We start from the raw sequence: 19893 nt of genomic DNA on the forward strand, positions 1-19893 counted from the left end.
ACAGGTAAATGAAGCTGATTTGGTAGCACGTTGCAAAAGGCAATCAACACACAATATGCAAAGGCCAACAAGCGGAAAGGCTTGTATTGTGGTTTGCCAGTTGACAGAGCTCCCACTTGTATTTGTTTTGCTTGCCACACCATCTATTTTCACCCCCTCTCCCCCATCACCACCCCACTCCCAAAGCACAGGATTCCTCCTGCCATCTTGTTGCAGCTCACTAGCCTCCACATTGGATGGATCGTCTTCTCGCCACTTAATTGTAGAACTTACTGAGTATTTTTAATTTTTCTACTTGCATTCTTGAGTATATTGTAATTTTCTTGGGACGCAGAGTGATTTCCTATCATAGCAAGGACATACTAACATGGAAAATCATTTGTTACCTGATTTCCAGAACTACGGTATGTTTTGGTATGATTACTTTCAGTAGCCCTGGAACATCCGTTTATCTTCAAGTGGGCTTAAAAGTCACACATCAGGATATAAAAATAATTGGATGGAATAATGTATATTTCAAAGGTCATTAGGATGGCAGGGTGGAGATGCGGCTGTACCAAGGAGGTGAAGGGTACTTCTTCCCTCCGCTAGCCTGCAGGTCACCCTTGGGCGAGGTGCAGTACCTGCTTAGCCCCTGATCAGGGTCATGTGAAGCCATGAGGGCAGGTGGTGGATGGTCATATGAGCAGCTGGTGCATATCACAGGTCCTGGTTATGCAATCACTGACGTCAGGCAGACAAACTCTGAGCAGTATTGATAATGGTTGAGATCACCCATCTTGTAAAGACACTGCCCAGAAGAAGACAATGACAGATCGCTTCTATAGAAAAAAAAATTGCCAAAAACAATCATGGTGATCGGTAGATCATGATCACTCACATTATATGGCATGGCACATAATGAACGGATGAATATCTGAGACATCCAGGAAAGGAATTGTGAACTCTGTGTGTCTACAGCCATATGGAATCAAAGCCATTGCTCATTTGTTGTCAAACTTTTCTATGCCAACAATGTTTGACTTTGCCCTTTTCTTTGTGTTGCAGCTCTTAGATTGTTTTGTTATTCCAGTGGTCCTCCTGTTGTCCTGGTTCTTCCTGCTGGTGAGATACAAGGCTCTTCACTTCATTGGAGTCGGTGTGTGTCTGCTAGGGATGGGATGCATGGTGGGAGCGGATGTTCTTGTCGGAAGGCATCAAGGAGCTGGTGAGTTACTCATTACTTCTGCCAGCTGAAGATGTAATGAACCATCTTGTAACATTATGTACAAACCACAAAGCATGTTTTCTTTATTAACTTCAAGCTTTTAGGTGCTTTTCACAATTGAGAAAGTGCGTTATTCCAAACACTTTTGGGCCATTAGTAAGGTTTGATTTACATAGTTTTTCTAGGCACAAGTAAGATTTGGTGTATAAGGTTAGAGCATTACAGTAGAAAAACAGGTCTTTCAACACATCTAGTCCATGCTGGTATGGTTTTCAACCTAATACCACCTACCTTCACCCATAGGTAGATGCAACTAGGCCTGCATACCCCTCTCATCAATGTACCTATCCCAACAAGGAAAAGCATTACTCACATGTATCAGTATCGCAATGGAATAAAGGGAATTACAGAGGCACGAGAGAGGAGCTTGCCTAGGTGGATTGGAGGAGGATACTGGCGGGATGACAGCAGAGCAGAGACGGATGAAGTTTCCGGGAATAGTTCACAAGGCTCAGGATAGATATGTCCCTCAGAGGAGGAAGTTCTCAAGCGGCAGGGATAGGCAACTGTGACCGACAAAAGAAGTTAAGGACTGCATAAAAACCAAGGAAAGGGCATCTAAGGTAACAACACTGGGTAGGAAGTTGGATGATTGAGAAGCTTTTAAAATCCAACAAAAGGCAACTAAGAAAGCTGTAAGAAGGGAAAAGATGAAATGTGAGGACAGACTAGCCAATAATAAAAAGCAAGATACCAAAAACTTTTTAAAGTTATATAAAGAGTAGAAAGAGGTAAGAGTTGATATTAGACCACTGGAAAATGATGGTGGTGGGGTAGTAATGTGGGACAAAGAAAGGGCAGATGAACCCAATGGGTACTTTGCATCAGTTTTCACTGTGGAAGACACTAGAGGTGTGCCAGAGGTCTGTGGGTGTCAGAGAGCAGGAGTGAGTGCCATTGTTATTACAAAGGAAAAAGTGCAAGGGAAACTTACAGGTGATAAGGTGGATAACTCATCTGGTCCAGATGGACTATAGCCCAGCGTTGTGAGAGAGGTTGCTGAGGAGATAAGGGATTCTTTCAAGAATCACTTGATTCTGCTTGGTCCTGGAGAACTGGAAAATTGCAAATGTCACTTCACTCTTTAAAAAGGGAGGAAGGCAAAAGGAAGGAAATTATTGGTCAGTTAGTCTAACCTCAGTGGTTGGGAAAGTGTTGGAGTCTATTATTAAGGACGAGGTTCCAAGTTACTTGGAGACTAATGATAAAATAAGTCAAAGTCAGCACGGTTTCTGTGAAGGGGAATCTTGCCTGACAAATGTATTAGAGTTCATCGAGGAAGTAACAAGCAAGGTGGACAAAGGAGAGGCAGTAGATGTCTTTTACTAGGATTTTCAGAAGGCGTTTGATAAGATGCCACACATGAGGCTGCTTAACAAGATAAAATACTATGGTGTTACAGAAAAGTTACTGGCATGGATAGTAGAATGGCTGACAGGCAGGAGGCAGTGAGTGGAAATAAAAGAAACCCTTTCTGATTGACTGCCGGTGACTAGTGGTGTTCCACAGGGGTCAGTGTTGGGACTGCAACTTTTCACATTGTTTGCCAGTGATTTAGATAATGGAATTGATAGCTTTGTGGCAAAGTTTGCGGATGGTGCATAGATAGGTGGAGGGGTAAGTAGGGCCTGAGGAAGCAATGCAAAAACAAAGAATGGAAGAATGGGCAAAAACGTGGCAGATGAAATACAGTGTTGGGAAATGTATGATGGTGCATTTTGGTAAAATGAACAATAGTGCAGACTATTTTCTAAATGGGGAGAAGGTTCAAACATCAGAGGTGCAGAGGGACCTAGGAGTCCTCATGCAAGACTCTCAGAAGGTTAATTTACAGGTTGAGTCCGTGGTAAAGAAGGCAAATGCAAAGTTGTCATTATTTCAAGGGCGAGTAGAATATAAAAGCAAGGAGATAATGCTGAGCCACTAGTCAGGCCGCACTTGGAGTATTGACAACAGTTTTGGGTCCCATATCTCTGAAAGGATGTGTTGTCATTAGAGAGAGCCCAGAGGAAGTTCACAAGGATGATTCTGGGAGTGAAGGGGTTAACATGCGAGGAGCGTTTTGGCAGCTTTGGGCCTGTACTCGCTGGAATTGAGAGGAATGCTGGGGTTGGAGCTCAGTGAAGTTTACTGAATGTTGAAGGGACCAGGGAGGGTGGATGTGGAGAGGAAATGTCCTATGGTGGGATTATGCAGAACTCAAGGGCACAGCCTCAAGATTGAGGGGTGATCCTTTAGAACAGAGGTAAGGAGGAATTCCTTTAGCCAGAGAGTAGTAAATCTGTGGAATGCTGTGCCACAGATTGTGGTGGAGGCCAAGTCCATGCGTATATTTAAGGCGGAAGTTTATCGTTTCCTGATCGGTCAGGGCAACAAATGATATGGCGAGAAGGCAGGTGTATGGAATTAAGTGGGATCCAGGATCAGCCATGATGGGATGGTGGAACAGACTCAGTGGGATGAATGGCCTAATTCTGCTTCCGTGACTTATGGTCTTGTGCTCTAACATCTCGCATTGAACTCGCATCTACCACTTCCACTGTTAGCTCATTCCTCTGAGTGAAGTTCTCTTTCAGAAACTGGATGACATGAATATTGATTTCTCCTTCCAGTGAACAGATCTTGCCCCCCCCCCCATTCCCACTTTAACCTTTCATTTTTTCTTACCTGCCTATTACTTCCGGTATCCCTGCTCCTCCTATTTCCACTTTCCTCTCCTATCAGATTCCTTCCATTCCAGCCCTTGATTCTTCCCACCCACCTGGCTTCACCTATCACCTTCTAGCTAGCCTCTTCCCCACTCCCCCCCCCAGCCCCACTTCTTTTATTCCAGCATCTTCCCCCTTCCTTCTCAGTCATGGCCTGAAACGTCGACTGTACTCTTTTCCATAGATGCTGTCTGTCCTGCTGAGTTCCTCCAGCATTTTGTGTGTGTTCCCTTAAAGATTTTACCTTTCATCCTAAACCTCTAGCTCTCGTCTCAATCAACCTGAGGGGAACAAAGCGTGTATAAAACTCATGCTATCTACACCCCTCAAAATTTTGTGTACCTCTATAAGATCTCCCCTTATTCTCCTGCGCTCCAGGAAATGAAGCCCTAACCTATTCCACCTTTTCCAGAAACTCAGATCCTCAAGTCCCAGCAGTATCCGGTAAATTTTCGCTGCTCTCTTTCCTCTAGGTAGGTGAATAGGGGGAGCTAAAAATCCGAAAGCATATAGTGATAGTCATAATCATACTTTATTGATCCCGGGGGAAACTGGCTTTCGTTATAGTTGCACCATAAATAATAAATAGTAATAAAACCATAAATAGTTAAATAGTAATATGTAAATTATGCCAGTAAATTATGAAATAAGTCCAGGACCAGCCTATTGGCTCAGGGTGTCTGACCCTCCAAGGGAAGAGTTGTAAAGTTTGATGGCCACAGACAGGAATGACTTCCTATGACGCTCTGTGTTGCATCTCGGTGGAATGAGTCTCTGGCTGAATGTACTCCTGTGCTCAACCAGTACATTATGTAGTAGATGGGAGACATTGTCCAAGATGGCATGCAACTTAGACAGCATCCTCTTTTCAGACACCACCGTCAGAGAGTCCAGTTCCATCCCCACAACATCACTGGCCTTACGAATGAGTTTGTTGATTCTGTTGGTGTCTGCTACCCTCAGCCTGCTGCCCCAGCACACAACAGCAAACACGATAGCACTGGCCACCACAGACTCATAGAACATCCTCAGCATCGTCCGGCAGATGTTAAAGGACCTCAGTCTCCTCAGGAAATAGAGACGGCTCTGACCCTTCTTGTAGACAGCTTCAGTGTTCTTTGACCAGTGCAGTTTAAAGATAAACAAACTGAGACGAATCTCAGCGTATGTATACTGCATACGTACTTCGATAATAAATCAGCCGTGATCACAGTGAATGGCGGTGCTGGCTCGTAGGGCCGAATGGCCTACTCCTGCACCTATTGTCTAAATGTACTTTGAATTTTTGAATCATTAGGGAACCAAGGAGTTGGTATATTTCTGCAGTAGCAACTAAAGTATAATTCTATACAGTACTTCCATTAACACACCAAATGCACCCTGGGGTCTTTGGCCCAACCAATGCCATCCATTCAAAAAGTAAATCTATTGCAAAAAGACTTGTTATAAAAGCAGTTTATTATTTTGTTTCTTCAATACTCTAAACTCAAGGCTGTCCTCAGGAAGTTACCACGCTACATGATTGAAGCTAATTAGGTCTACCCCCAGATGGTTTGTAAGTACATCACAGAGCACAGAAAGAAGCTGTTATATCAAGGGCAGATCTTTTAAAGGGATTGCCTATTAGTCCCTCTTCTCTGTTCTTTTCTTATGACCTTGTAGTTTTATTTCTTTTAAAATATTTTCCAGCACAATTATTTTCATTTCATTAAAACAGCATGGAATTCACAACATACAGTATCATGTCTAATTGCCACTGTACAAAGTGGTTGATAATATTGTGCAGATCGCAAAGACAGCTACACCTACATTAGTGATGGAATGCCCATATCTTTTGGCTGGGGGTCCCACCTGATAATCATCATAAAACTTCTATGAGGTGCATTTCAAAGTTCAAAGTACATTTATTATAAAATGTATATATAATACATCCTTGCGATTCATCTAATAAGCAGCCACAAAACAAAGAAACCCAAAAGAACTGATTAAAAAAAGACCGTCAGAGAAAAAAAGCAAATCATGCAAACAATAAACGCAAGCAATTAGCGTTCTGAACTGAAATACACAGAGAGAAGTCCCTAGTTCAGCCCAGAGCCAGGCAGCTCATTTCCCATTTTCTGTAAAGTACTTCTTTTTCAAATGTTTTTAATTCCCTTTTGAAAACTCCACTGAAACTGCTTATCTGGCATTACCTTAGGTGATGCATTCAATTGTCATGTTTCTCCATGTGCCCATGTTAAACCCGAAAAAAAAACTCTTCCGAGCTCCTGTGTGAGGGAAGTTGCCCTGAGGGCTATCATCTTTGAAAATGTTCTTTTACTTGTGAACGAAATGTTTCTCCACAAGTTTGGTTTTCTCTGCATCAATGCAACGCCATCCTCATGTTTATAGTCTGGCAAGTAAACCAGAATGTTCCATCCATGGAAAAGGAGGGAAGTCCAACCCTATCTGCTCTGGTAGACTTCCTCCAATCGGCATAGTGATAGTGTCATTGAGGGTGCTTTCAAGTGGACTTACTCAACAATGACATGCTCACTGTTGCTCAGCATGGATGCATGCTGAATTCCAGAGGTGTGGTGCAACGGCTCTTCTTGGTTTTAGTGTTGGTTAGCTTTCATTAAAGGACTGAGAAGAAAGAATCACAAGCTACTTCCGTATACAAACCAATGTCCACTAGAATAAAGTGCCTTTCTAACCATTTTCACTTGGTTTTAAAGTTTATGATGTTAAGGTACTTCCTTCACCAAATATTAATATGCTGGGACATTATGATTCCTTTTATAATATTAATAATATTCCAATGTATTTCTATGCCTGTCAAAGAAATAGAGATTGATTTTTTTCTCCGAAAGTGTTCTATCATATGTCCAAAACTAACTCTGCAATTGATTCTCTTTTGTCTTCTTTGGCCAGGTGATAATAAGCTGCTTGGAGACTTGCTAGTTTTGGCAGGAGCCACATTATATGGAATTTCCAATGTTTGTGAGGAATTTATTGTGAAGAACTTAAGCCGGGTGGAGTTTCTAGGAATGATTGGGCTCTTTGGGTCTTTCTTCAGTGGCATACAACTGTGAGTTCTTTTTCTTATTCCATAAAAATGGGTTTATCAATTTAACTCTCAACATGATGTGATTGATTTATGAAAATGTAATTGCAGATTTTTTGCCTATTAACTTGTCAAGCACTTCAAAGCAATTCACAGTATGAACTACAATAAAATGCTGCTTAGGGATGTGATGAGATTTTAGATAAATTCAGGTCATTGTTTGAAAAACATATCAGAAAGTTTGCTTTTATTCATATTAGTAAACAATTTTCTTCCTACATGGTGTCCCATAGACTTGGATTTCTGATGTGTACTCCTAGCAATGAATGTTTCTTGTACAAGACATTGAGAAATTGTTATCTTTTTAGTTTAACAATAATTTTGTACTCTAGTTGATGGATTTTATTATAATTTGAACTTTGATTGCCTACCGTCCAATGTTCTCTCAAGCACCACATAATTCCTGCTATTGGCATCTGATGTGATTTTCAATCTGACTGCTTTATCTCTGAGGATCTAACCTGGACCCAACAGCTGCAAACAGTGCATGACAGCTGCTATATTTCATTAGGAGTTTGAGAAGATTTGGTGTGTCTCCAAAGACATTCAAAAATCTCTGCAGATGTACCATGGAGAGCAGTCTAACTGGCCGCATCACGATCTGATATGGGGGAGGGCGGGGTACTGCACAGGTTCAAAGTAAGCTGCAGAGAGTTGGAAACACAGTCAGCTCCAACATGGGCACTAGCCTCCATGGTGTCCGGGATATCTCCAAGGAGCGATGCCTCAAAAAGGCAGCGTCCATCATTAAGGACCCCCATCACCCAGTTCATGACTTTTTCTCATTGCTTCCATCAGGAAGGAGCTACAGAAGCCTGAAGACACACACTCAAAAATTCAGGAACAGCTTCTACCCCTCTGCCATCTGATGTCTGAATGGACATTGAACACTGCCTCACTACATTTTATACTTATATTTTTTGCATTACTTATTTAATTTAACCATTTAATAGATAAATTAGTTAAAATAGTTGAATATTTAAACCATTTAATAGGGGTCACAGTTTTTTTCCCTATTGTTATGTATCTGACATTATTATTATCTTTCTGGCATTCATAGCAAGAGGATTCGAGTACAGGAGCAGGGAAGTACTACTGCAGTTGTACTCGGCCTTGGTGAGACCACACCAGGAGTAGTGTGTGCAGTTTTGGTCCCCTAATCTGAGGAAAGACATTCTTGCCATAGAGGGAGTACAAAGAAGATTCACCAGATTGATTCCTGGGATGGCAGGACTTTCATATGATGAAAGACTGGATCGACTAGGCTTATACTCGTTGGAATTTAGAAGATTGAGGGGGGATCTGATTGAAACGTATAAAATCCTAAAGGGATTGGACAGGCTAGATGCAGGAAGATTGTTCCCGATGTTGGGGAAGTCCAGAACGAGGGGTCACAGTTTGAGAATAAAGGGGAAGCCTTTTAGGACCGAGATTAGGAGAAACTTCTTCACACAGAGAGTGGTGAATCTGTGGAATTCTCTGCCACAGGAAACAGTTGAGGCCAGTTCATTGGCTGTATTTAAGAGGGAGTTAGATATGGCCCTTGTGGCTACGGGGGTCAGGGGGTATGGAGGGAAGGCAGGTGCAGGGTTCTGAGTTGGATGATCAGCCATGATCATAATAAATGGTGGTGCAGGCTCGAAGTGCCGAATGGCCTACTCCTGCACCTGTTTTCTATGTTTCTATGTTTTTATTGCATTGTACTGCTGCCGCAAAGTTAACAAATTTCACAACACATGCCGGTGATATTAAATCTGACTTTGATTCTGAATCTATTTCTCAAACAGACCTGAGTTCTTTCGGTTTTAAATGGTAGAATTAATACTGGATAAATCAGCTTCTGTGTATTTGATTCACTGCCTGTGTTTCTGAATCAAAAGATTACGACTTTAAGCTCTGCTCCACTGCCTACTAATCAAGGCTGTTATTGCAGTGAAATACTGCGACGGTGTCACATTTGTCAGGTGCTGTCTTTCAGATGACAAGTTAAACCAACTGACTGCTCAGGTGGTGCTAAATTACCATTTGTGTTACTGTGGTTGTTACCTATTTCAAAGACAACATCAGAGAATCCCTGCTTGGGTATTAGATCCTTTTTAGATAGAGGTGCTAACCTGTGTGAGGTGATGCCCCTGCAGCTTGGCCATGATGTTCAATTGAGAGCTTTTCAAAAATATATAAACAGTTTTAATCAGTCTTGTTAATTATGATTATGATGATTATGAGGACACGCAGTCCCCTTTTATTGTCATTTAGTAATGCATGCATTAATTAATGATAAAAATGTTTTTCCAGAATGATATCACGAAAACACATGACAAACGGTCTTAAAAACTAACAAAAAACACATAATTATAACATATAGTTACAACAGTTCAAAGCAATACCATAATTTGATAAGAACAGACCATGGCACAGTAAGAGTCTCAGAGTCTGTCGAAAGTCCCATCATCTCACGCAGACGGTAAACCTCCAGCGCCGCCAACTTGCCGATGCAGTATCCTGGAAAAATCCGACCACAGTCCAACTCCGAGTCCATCCGAGAAACTCCGAGCCTCCGACCACCTATTCGACACCGAGCACCCAGCACCGTCTCTGCCTAGTGTTTCGACCCCGGCCCTGGCAACAGGCGATACGCAAAGCTGAGGATTTGGGGCCTTCATCTCTGGAGATTCTCGATCGCGCAGTAGCAGCGGCAGTGAAGCAGACATTTCAGAAGTTACTCCAGATGTTCCTCTGCGCTTCTTCACGGTTGTCCCCATCAAATCCGGATTGTGCACGGCACCCCAGTTACACATATCGATATTCATTCGGAACGGCCGCGCGCGCTGCGTCGCTCCGCCATCTTCTCCTCCCTCCTTTATTGCTGTTTGCAATGAATAGTAGTTGAATACTATATACCAGCTGACCCATTCCTTCAATAATAGACATCAGGTTTCTAGTCCTTCTCTCTGTGGGAGGGAAGCTCAAACTGCGATCTCCATGAAGATTATGGCTCAGACTTAGTTGGTTTTTAGGTTTTCTTAGGCTCACAAGGATGATTTTGGGAACAGAGTTAGGGGTCAGGTTAGGGTTTAGGGGCAGGGATGTTGGGGGAATTAGTGGACAGGCCAGAGTCTAAGCTTCCGCTCCGTGTTTGAAGGCCAGCAACATGGGTGTGGTTGGGCTGGTAGACCAGCAAGGATGAGAGCTGGTGCTTTAATCTGCCCCACCAGGTCAGCGGGTATACAGATGTGCAAGATCGGAGATAGAGTCCTAGAGTTCTAGCTCTGTCGTGGGTTGTCCGGAGCTTGAGGCCTGCAGTTCGGGTGCTCATCCAGGGGTCCTCATTCGTTGTCATTGGCCTGTCCTGGCTTGATACCGAAGGTTGAAGCTCACAAGTCGATTGGAAGTCCAGTTTCCAATTTCCCCCGGGATCAATGAAGTATGACTATGACTATGAGGTAGAAGGTTGAAGGTCAATCAGAAGTCCAGAAGTCATGGACCAATGGCTGGAGCCCTGAGTCTACAAATCTCTGTGAGTCCACTGGGAAAGTCGAAGGCCCAATGTCTGCAAATCCACAAGTCCACTGGAGGCAAAAGTTAGCATGTCCTGGGGTTAGATGATGGTGTATGTACGTAGGGAGGAACAGGGCTTTTTTTTGCCGATGTTGCTTTGTCACTTGGTATATTCTGCTTCTTTGTGTGTTTGGTGTTGTTCTGCCAGGCATGGATGGCCGGAATGTGTGGCAGCCCTTGCAGGCTGCCCCCAGTGCATCCTTGGGTGTATAGTTTGTTAACACAAATGATCCATTTCACCGTATGTTTGATGTACATGAAATAAACAATTCTGAATCTTTTAAAGCCTCACATATTCAAGGCAGGACATTGCTGCAGTACTTTCAGTGTGAGTGAGTGAGTGAGTGTGTGTGTGTGTGTGTGTTGCTCTTTCTATTAAAATGGATGCAATAATTACTGCTCAGGGCAAGGAGTTTGCTTTGGTTATGGATACAGAGTAGAATGAAGATGAGAAGGATGGGGATGAAATGGAGGGGAGAGGTGGGGGGGTGGGAGCAGTTAGGATTCATTAGTATTCGGGTTGCCAAGAGACCCTATTAAGAAGTACTGAAACATGGCTGGTAGGAAGTGACTGTATAGCAGTCCTCACCGAATATAAGGTGTTGTTCCTCCAACCTGAATGTGGCTTCATCTTGACAGTAGAGCCGTGGATAGACATATCAGAATGGGAATGGGACGTGGAATTAAAATGTGTGGCCACTGGGAGATCCTGCTTTCTCTGGCATTCCTTATATTCCGTCTGGGTAGCCTCCAACCTGATGACATGAACATTGACTTCTCAAACTTCCGCTAATGCCCCACCTCCCCCTCGTACTCCATCCGTTATTTATTTATTTATATACACATGTTCTTTTTCTCTCTCTCCTTTTTCTCCCTCTGTCCCTCTCAATATACCCCTTGCCCATCCTCTGGGCTTCCCCTCTCCCTCTTTCTTTCTCCCTGGGCCTCCTGTCCCATGATCCTCTCATATCCCTTTTGCCAATCAACTGTCCAGCTCTTGGCTCCATCCCTCCCCCTCCTGTCTTCTCCTATCATTTCGATCTCCCCCTCCCCCTCCCCCTCCCACTTTCAAATCTCTTCCTAGCTCTTCTTTCAGTTAGTCCTGACGAAGGGTCTCGGCCCGAAATGTCGACTGTACCTCTTCCTCGAGATGCTGCCTGGCCTGCTGCGTTCACCAGCAACTTTCACATGTGTTGCTTGAAATTCCAGCATCTGCAGATTTCCTTGTGTTTGTGTCATTTCCTTCTTCTGGGCAGTGTCTTTACAAGACGGGTGATCCCAGCCATTATCAATACTCGTCAGAGATTGTCTGCCTGGCATCAGTGGTCACGTAACCAGGAGTTGTGATATGTCTCAGTTGTTCATACGACCATCCACCACCTGCTCCCATGGCTTCATGTGACCCTGATCAGGGGCTAAGCAATGGCTACACCTTTCCCAAGGGTGACCTGCAGGCTAGTGGAGGGCAGGAGTGCCTTAGACCTCCTTTAGTAGAGACGTATCTCCACCCTGCCACCTATACAAGCACAACACTGAAGGGCCTCGCCCCTAATCTCCACTAATCATTTAAACCAAGGATATCAGAGTTAGAGGCATATTTCTGTGTTTTAGTTCTTTAACTACTCAGCAACTCATTTTTGGATTCAAATTATTGGGTCTGTACACTCAATGCTCTGTTCATCATTTTCATTAATACTCCTGGAAGAGCAGAGGATTTGTGACAGCTAATGGAACTAGACATATAGTTTGTATCACTGACAATACAGTGTAAGGTAAAGTAAATGTATCTTTGGGACTTGGAAAGAGAGGGAGAATATTAGGGTAACAGGTCCCTTTTCTACTTGGCTGCAGAAACATGGGGGATGCTGTAAATGTGGCACTCTGAAGTCACGAATCACCACTTAAGCAGTATAGTTTATTAAGCTGAGCACTTGTATAAGACATGGAGAAATATTGTGTTCAGCTCTGCTTGCCTCATTATAGTGTAATGTCCTGGTTCACATTTTTACTGTTATGCTGTAGGTATTTCATTTAGCAGTTCTGTAAGAGCTGTTTGTGCTGCTTTCAGCCTATTCGAAGATAAGGGATGATGAGGAATGTGTGCCATCCGATTAGGATGATGGAACTGGTTTTTGGTGAGGGACACTAAGGTTGCTCTTGGGGTTTTTGATCGACGGGAGATGAAGAGAGAAGATGCTGGAGAGAACAGGTCGTAGAATTTGATCTGGTGCGGGACCGTGAGTCGATGGAGTTAGGTGCCAAGCTCAACTGAGGATCGGTGAATGTCAGTGGTGTTGAGCTTCAATTTGTGCACATTTGATTGTTTAATTAAAATGAGTCCTTTTCTTTTTGTTTTTCTTTACTAACCCTTTAGTTAAGATTCATAAATATAATTCCTTTAATCGTATGCAGTGTACTGTCTGTTATTTCAAGGCACTAATTTGTAACAGGGTAGCAAATTACACAGCACCCACATAAACTGGAATTTGGAATGGGAGCGCTGTCTCAATCTTATGGTTTGACGAGACCAGAGTGTTTCTTCCCTAGACTTAGGCAACCAAGGAAACCGGGGGTTTCAATAGGATGGATGTGGAAGCTTTAGAAAGGCTGCAGAGAAGATTTACCAGGATGATGCCTGGTGGATTAGGCAGCATGTTTTATGAGGATAGGGTGAGCAAGCTGGGCCTTTTCTCTTTGGAGTGAAGGAAGATGAGAAGTGACTTGATAGAAGTGTACAAGAGGATACGAAGCATAGATTAAGTGGACAGCCAGAGATTTTTTCCCAGGGCAGAAATGGCTATTTACAAAGGAGGCATAATTTTAAGGTGATCGGAGGAAAGGGGATATCAGAGATAGGTTTTCTATACAGTGAGTGATGCGTGCATGGAACCACAGGGTTGGTGGTAGAGGCAGATACATTAGGAATATTTAAGAAACTCTTAGATAGGCACACGGTTGATAGAAAAATGGAGGGCTATGTAGAAGGGAAGGGCTAAAGTGATCTTGAGATAGGTTAAATGTCATCACAAGCATACTATGCTTTGATATATTTGAAAAATCCAAATGCTAATTTAGTTGTTGGTGGCAATTTAAAGCTTGTTCTAATAGAAGTACCTAGTGATGAATGCCATATTAATCTCCTACACTACCCTCCAGGGAAAGATTTGGAATAACTAAACTGAACGTTCTTCGCGGTCTAAATTACTTAGGGGACCCTGTGCAGCATTCAATACTTGCAAGCCTATTTTCAAACGATGAAAAAGTGCTATTGTTTCTTTGAGGAATGGAGAAATCTGAAAATCACCTGATTGAATTGATGGCCCACAGTTTCTATTGTGTTGGATATAGCAGTTGTCACTTGGTAGTGTTGCCAGAACACTTTACAAATCAAACAGCAAAGAAATAAAAAAATGTGATGAAGTTAAAAAGCACCTTTTTTCAACAAGCCTACTCTTAAGGTGTGCTGTTGCCATTTAACCTTCAAGTTGAAAGTCCATTTTACTATCAAAGTATGTTTACTTTATACGGTCTTGAGATTCATCTCCTTACAGGCAGCCCTGAAACAAAGAAACCCAAAGGAACCCATTAAAAACAAAAGAATACTGTCAGACACTCAATGTGCTGAAAGGGAGAGAGAAAACCAAATCATGCAAACAATAAAATTAGGCAAACAGCGTTCAGAACTGAAATTCACTGATGCCAAGCCAGAAGTCCACTAGTTGCAGGTGACAGCATTCAGTCCAGCACAGAGATGAGTAAACCCTGCAGAGCAGCAAGCCGAACTGGTCTGCCTCTTTCCTCCATAACTTAACCTGCTGGAACATTCATTGTTGTTTAAAGATTTAAAAAGTTAAGATTAACTTTATTTGTCACATGTACTTTGAAACATGCATCATTTTGTGTCAATGTCCAACACCATCGGAGTATTGTGGTGGGGATGTGGATTTTGCTTTGCAAAATAGCAAGCCCACAACAACTCACTTTCCCTCACTGTGTGAGGAGAAATTGGAGCAGCCAGAGGAAACTCATGTGGTCACGGGGAGGTTTGCAAACTCCTCACAGACAGCACAGGGAATCAAACTCTGATCGGCGATCACTGCTGCTGTAAAGCGATTGTGCTGACTGCTATGCTACAGTGCCAACCTATATCTAAAACAAAGATTTACTTGTAAGTATTCATTCAGAAGGCATGAACATTGCCAGCAATTCCAGCATTTATTGCCCATCCCATTATTTGCCTCTGGACTGAGGAAGCAGCTGAGAATCAACCATTCTTTTCAGAGCTGGCATTTAACCAGTCAGTGATGCTAAAGATTTATATTCTTGATTTAGAATCACTGATATGTGTCATATAATTTGCTGGTTTGTGGCAGCACTACAGTGCAATACATAAAAAATTACTAAAGGTTATAATAAAAAATAGACATGTAGTGCAAATAGTTTTCAGGCAGGAGTACGGAGTCTTGGGCAAGTTTTAATCAACACTGTTTGAGGTTTGGACTCTGTAGTTCACGCTATGATGTCTTTTCCGGTTTCTGGTCGCTCCTTTTTTTGTGCTATTTTTGTGCAACTTTGATCAGGGCAGACTGGCTCTGTGACCGGAAGTTAACAAACAACGCAATTGAATGGAACTGAACTGAACTGAATATGCCTGGAACATACATCAAAGTTGCTGGTGAACGCAGCAGGCCAGGCAGCATCTATAGGAAGAGGCGCAGTCGACGTTTCAGGCCGAGACCCTTCGTCAGGACTAACTGAAGGAAGAGTGAGTAAGGGATTTGAAAGCTGGAGGGGGAGGGGGAGATGCAAAATGATAGGAGAAGACAGGAGGGGGAGGGATGGAGCCGAGAGCTGGACAGGTGATAGGCAGAAGGGGATACGAGAGGATCATGGGACAGGAGGTCCGGGAAGAAAGACGGGGGGGGGTGACCCAGAGGATGGGCAAGAGGTATATTCAGAGGGACAGAGGGAGAAAAAGGAGAGTGAGAGAAAGAATGTGTGCATTAAAAAGAGTAACAGATGGGGTACGAGGGGGAGGTGGGGCCTAGCGGAAGTTGGAGAAGTCAATGTTCATGCCATCAGGTTGGAGGCTACCCAGACGGAATATAAGGTGTTGTTCCTCCAACCTGAGTGTGGCTTCATCTTTGTGGAATTAAATTGTGTGGCCACTGGGAGATCCTGCTTTCTCTGGCGGACAGAGCGTAGATGTTCAGCAAAGCGGTCTCCCAGTCTGCGTCGGGTCTCACCAATATATAAAAGGCCACATCGGGAGCACCGGACGCAGTATATCACCCCAGTCGACTCACAGGTGAAGTGATGCCTCACCTGGAAGGACTGTTTGGGGCCCTGAATGGTGGTACGGGAGGAAGTGTAAGGGCATGTTATCCGCTCAGGGGATCTCCCATCCACTGCTACCAACCTTATAGTTCCCACACCCCGCACTTCCCGTTTCTACCTCCTACCCAAGATCCACAAACCTGCCTGTCCTGGCCGACCTATTGTCTCAGCTTGCTCCTGCCCCACCGAACTCGTTTCTGCATACCTCGACACTGTTTTATCACCCCCTGTTCAATCCCTTCCGACCTATGTTCGTGACACTTCTCACGCTCTTAAACTTTTCGATGATTTTAAGTTCCCTGGCCCCCACCGCTTTATTTTCACCTTGGATGTCCAGTCCCTATATACTTCCATCCCCCATCAGGAAGGTCTCAAAGCTCTACGCTTCTTTTTGGATTCCAGACCTAATCAGTTCCCCTCTACCACCACTCTGCTCCGTCTAGCAGAATTAGTCCTTACTCTTAATAATTTCTCCTTTTGCTCCTCCCATTTCCTCCAAACTAAAGGTGTAGCTATGGGCACCCGTATGGGTCCTAGCTATGCCTGCCTTTTTGTTGGGTTTGTGGAACAATCTATGTTCCGTGCCTATTCTGGTATCTGTCCCCCACTTTTCCTTCGCTACATCGACGACTGCATTGGCGCTGCTTCCTGCACGCATGCAGAACTCGTTGACTTTATTAACTTTGCCTCCAACTTTCACCCTGCCCTCAAGTTTACCTGGTCCATTTCTGACACCTCCCTCCCCTTTCTAGATCTTTCTGTCTCTGTCTCTGGAGACAGCTTATCCACTGATGTCTACTATAAGCCTACTGACTCTCACAACTATCTGGACTATTCCTCTTCTCACCCTGTCTCTTGCAAAAACGCCATCCCCTTCTCGCAATTCCTCCGTCTCCGCCGCATCTGCTCTCAGGATGAGGCTTTTCATTCTAGAACGAGGGAGATGTCTTCATTTTTTAAAGAAAGGGGCTTCCCTTCCTCCACTATCAACTCTGCTCTTAAACGCATCTCCCCCATTTCACGTACCTCTGCTCTCACTCCATCCTCCCACCACCCCACTAGGAATAGGGTTCCCCTGGTCCTCACCTACCACCCCACCAGCCTCCGGGTCTAACATATTATTCTCCGTAACTTCCGCCACCTCCAACGGGATCCCACCACTAAGCATATCTTTCCCTCCCCGCCTCTCTCTGCATTCCGCAGGGATCGCTCCCTACACAACTCCCTTGTCCATTCGTCCCCCCCATCCCTCCCCACTGATCTCCCTGCTGGCACTTATCCGTGTAAGTGGAACAAGTGCTACACATGCCCTTACACTTCCTCCCTTACCACCATTCAGGGCCCCAAACAGTCCTTCCAGGTGAGGCATCACTTCACCTGTGAGTCGACTGGGGTGATATACTGCGTCCGGTGCTCCCGATGTGGCCTTTTATATATTGGTGAGACCCGACGCAGACTGGGAGACCGCTTTGCTGAACATCTACGCTCTGTCCGCCAGAGAAAGTAGGATCTCCCAGTGGCCACACATTTTAATTCCACATCCCATTCCCATTCTGACATGTCTATCCACGGCCTCCTCTACTGTAAAGATGAAGCCACACTCAGGTTGGAGGAACAACACCTTATATTCCGTCTGGGTAGCCTCCAACCTGATGGCATGAACATTGACTTCTCTAACTTCCGCTAGGCCCCACCTCCCCCTCGTACCCCATCTGTTACTCTTTTTAATGCACACATTCTTTCTCTCACTCTCCTTTTTCTCCCTCTGTCCCTCTGAATATACCTCTTGCCCATCCTCTGGGTCACCCCCCCCCCCCATCGTTCTTCCCGGACCTCCTGTCCCATGATCCTCTCGTATCCCCTTCTGCCTATCACCTGTCCAGCTCTCGGCTCCATCCCTCCCCCTCCTGTCTTCTCCTATCATTTTGCATCTCCCCCTCCCCCTCCAGCTTTCAAATCCCTTACTCACTCTTCCTTCAGTTAGTCCTGACGAAGGGTCTCGGCCTGAAACGTCGACTGCGCCTCTTCCTATAGATGCTGCCTGGCCTGCTGCGTTCACCAGCAACTTTGATGTATGTTGCTTGAATTTCCAGCATCTGCAGAATTCCTGTTGTTTGCGTTTAAATTCACTACTGCGAAGCCTCTTCCGGTGATGCCTACACCGAAGAAGTTTAGATCCTCTCTTCGACGGGAGTTCAGTGAAACCATCTCTCACTGCTCCCCATCTGTGATTTCTTCGGCTCTTCAACTTTTCGACCAGACTTTGACTCAAACTCGCTATCACTGCCATGTATCCTTTCTTGGAACGTGCCTCCGTCGCCAACTTACTCCAGTTGGCTTTAGGATTCGTTTCCAAGCCTCTCAATTTGGACCTTCTGAGGATCCCAGGTACTCACATTTCATTGACTCTGCCTCTCGCCGCTTCTCCCGTCAAGCTCTGAAGGCGACGCTCTCCGCCATGAGGAGGTACTTGGTGTCCCTATCCCAGACCCTTCCACACCTTCGGGACACTTTCTTCGCCGTCTGTAATGGTCCTACCCGCTATTTCATCCTCCGTTGGATCCACGCCTGCAATCGCCGTTTCTTTGACTTTGTCATGTTAGGCAAAGATCGCAAGATCTTACATCTACGGACTCCAGAGCCTGCTGGCCCCGACGCTAGCAGGCATGGACTTTCGGTTGCGGCCCCTGCCGTTGGTCTCGGCGGCTCCAACACCTCAGGACATATTCAAAACCCGGACTCCAGCAACGACCATGGAGACATACAAAGCGATCGCACAACCACCAACTGCGACTCCAGCCTTGAACTCCAGGCCGGGTCTTTATGTGCTGCTGTTGTGACTCCCGTCTCCCCTTCCCCCACCACCACTCCGCAGCCCCGTCTTCCTCAGATCCCACCGTCAGCTCCTGGGCCCTCAGAGGCTCCATCTTCCTCTCACCCCAACCCTCCCCTCTCCATTGACACCCCCAGCCTCCCCCCTCCCCCCTCTGATCCCAGCTCTCATCCGTACCGGATCTTTACCATCCCCCCCGACCTTCAACTGTCGGAGGCAGAACGCTCTGTTCTCAGTAAGGGCCTCACGTTTGTCCCCCTTCGCCCACACCTCAGCGAGTTCCGTGTTCGCCACGATGCGGAACTTTTCTTCCGCCGTCTCCGTCTCCGAGCCTACTTCTTCGGCAAGGACTCTTCCACCCCCACCGATGACCCCTTCTCCCGTCTTCATCCCTCCTCTTCTTCATGGACACCCCGCTCTGGTCTTCTGCCTGCTCTGGATCTCTTTATTGCCAACTGCCGACGGGACATCAACCGTCTCGACTTCACCGCACCTTGTCCCCATTCCAACCTCACTCCTTCGGAACGCTCTGCTCTCCACTCCCTCCGCACTAATCCTAACATTATTATTAAACCCGCTGATAAGGGGGGTGCTGTTGTAGTCTGGCGTACTGACCTCTACCTTGCCGAGGCACAGCGACAACTCGCGGATACCTCCTCTTATTTACCCCTCGATCGTGACCCCACTAAGGAGCACCAGGCCATTGTCTCCCACACTATCAACGACTTTATCCGCTCAGGGGATCTCCCATCCACTGCTACCAACCTTATAGTTCCCACACCCTGCACTTCCCGTTTCTACCTCCTACCCAAGATCCACAAACCTGCCTGTCCTGGCCGACCTATTGTCTCAGCTTGCTCCTGCCCCACCGAACTCGTTTCTGCATACCTCGACACTGTTTTATCACCCCCTGTTCAATCCCTTCCGACCTATGTTCGTGACACTTCTCACGCTCTTAAACTTTTCGATGATTTTAAGTTCCCTGGCCCCCACCGCTTTATTTTCACCTTGGATGTCCAGTCCCTATATACTTCCATCCCCCATCAGGAAGGTCTCAAAGCTCTACGCTTCTTTTTGGATTCCA

The 19893-nt window shown here is 45.1% G+C and overlaps 1 protein-coding gene across 1 annotated transcript in view; it reads left to right on the plus strand.

Moving 5' to 3' along the window:
• The window catches only part of slc35f1 (solute carrier family 35 member F1), a 393799-nt gene that overhangs the window by 300813 nt on the left and 73093 nt on the right, over positions 1-19893 (plus strand). The window contains exons 4-5 of the mRNA XM_063033745.1: positions 1048-1207; positions 6889-7045. Of these exons, the coding sequence (XP_062889815.1) occupies positions 1048-1207; positions 6889-7045 (317 nt within the window). The remainder of the gene's footprint in view (positions 1-1047; positions 1208-6888; positions 7046-19893) is intronic.

Source organism: Mobula hypostoma, chromosome 2 (genome assembly GCF_963921235.1).
Source record: "Mobula hypostoma chromosome 2, sMobHyp1.1, whole genome shotgun sequence".
Taxonomy (NCBI): domain Eukaryota; kingdom Metazoa; phylum Chordata; class Chondrichthyes; order Myliobatiformes; family Myliobatidae; genus Mobula; species Mobula hypostoma.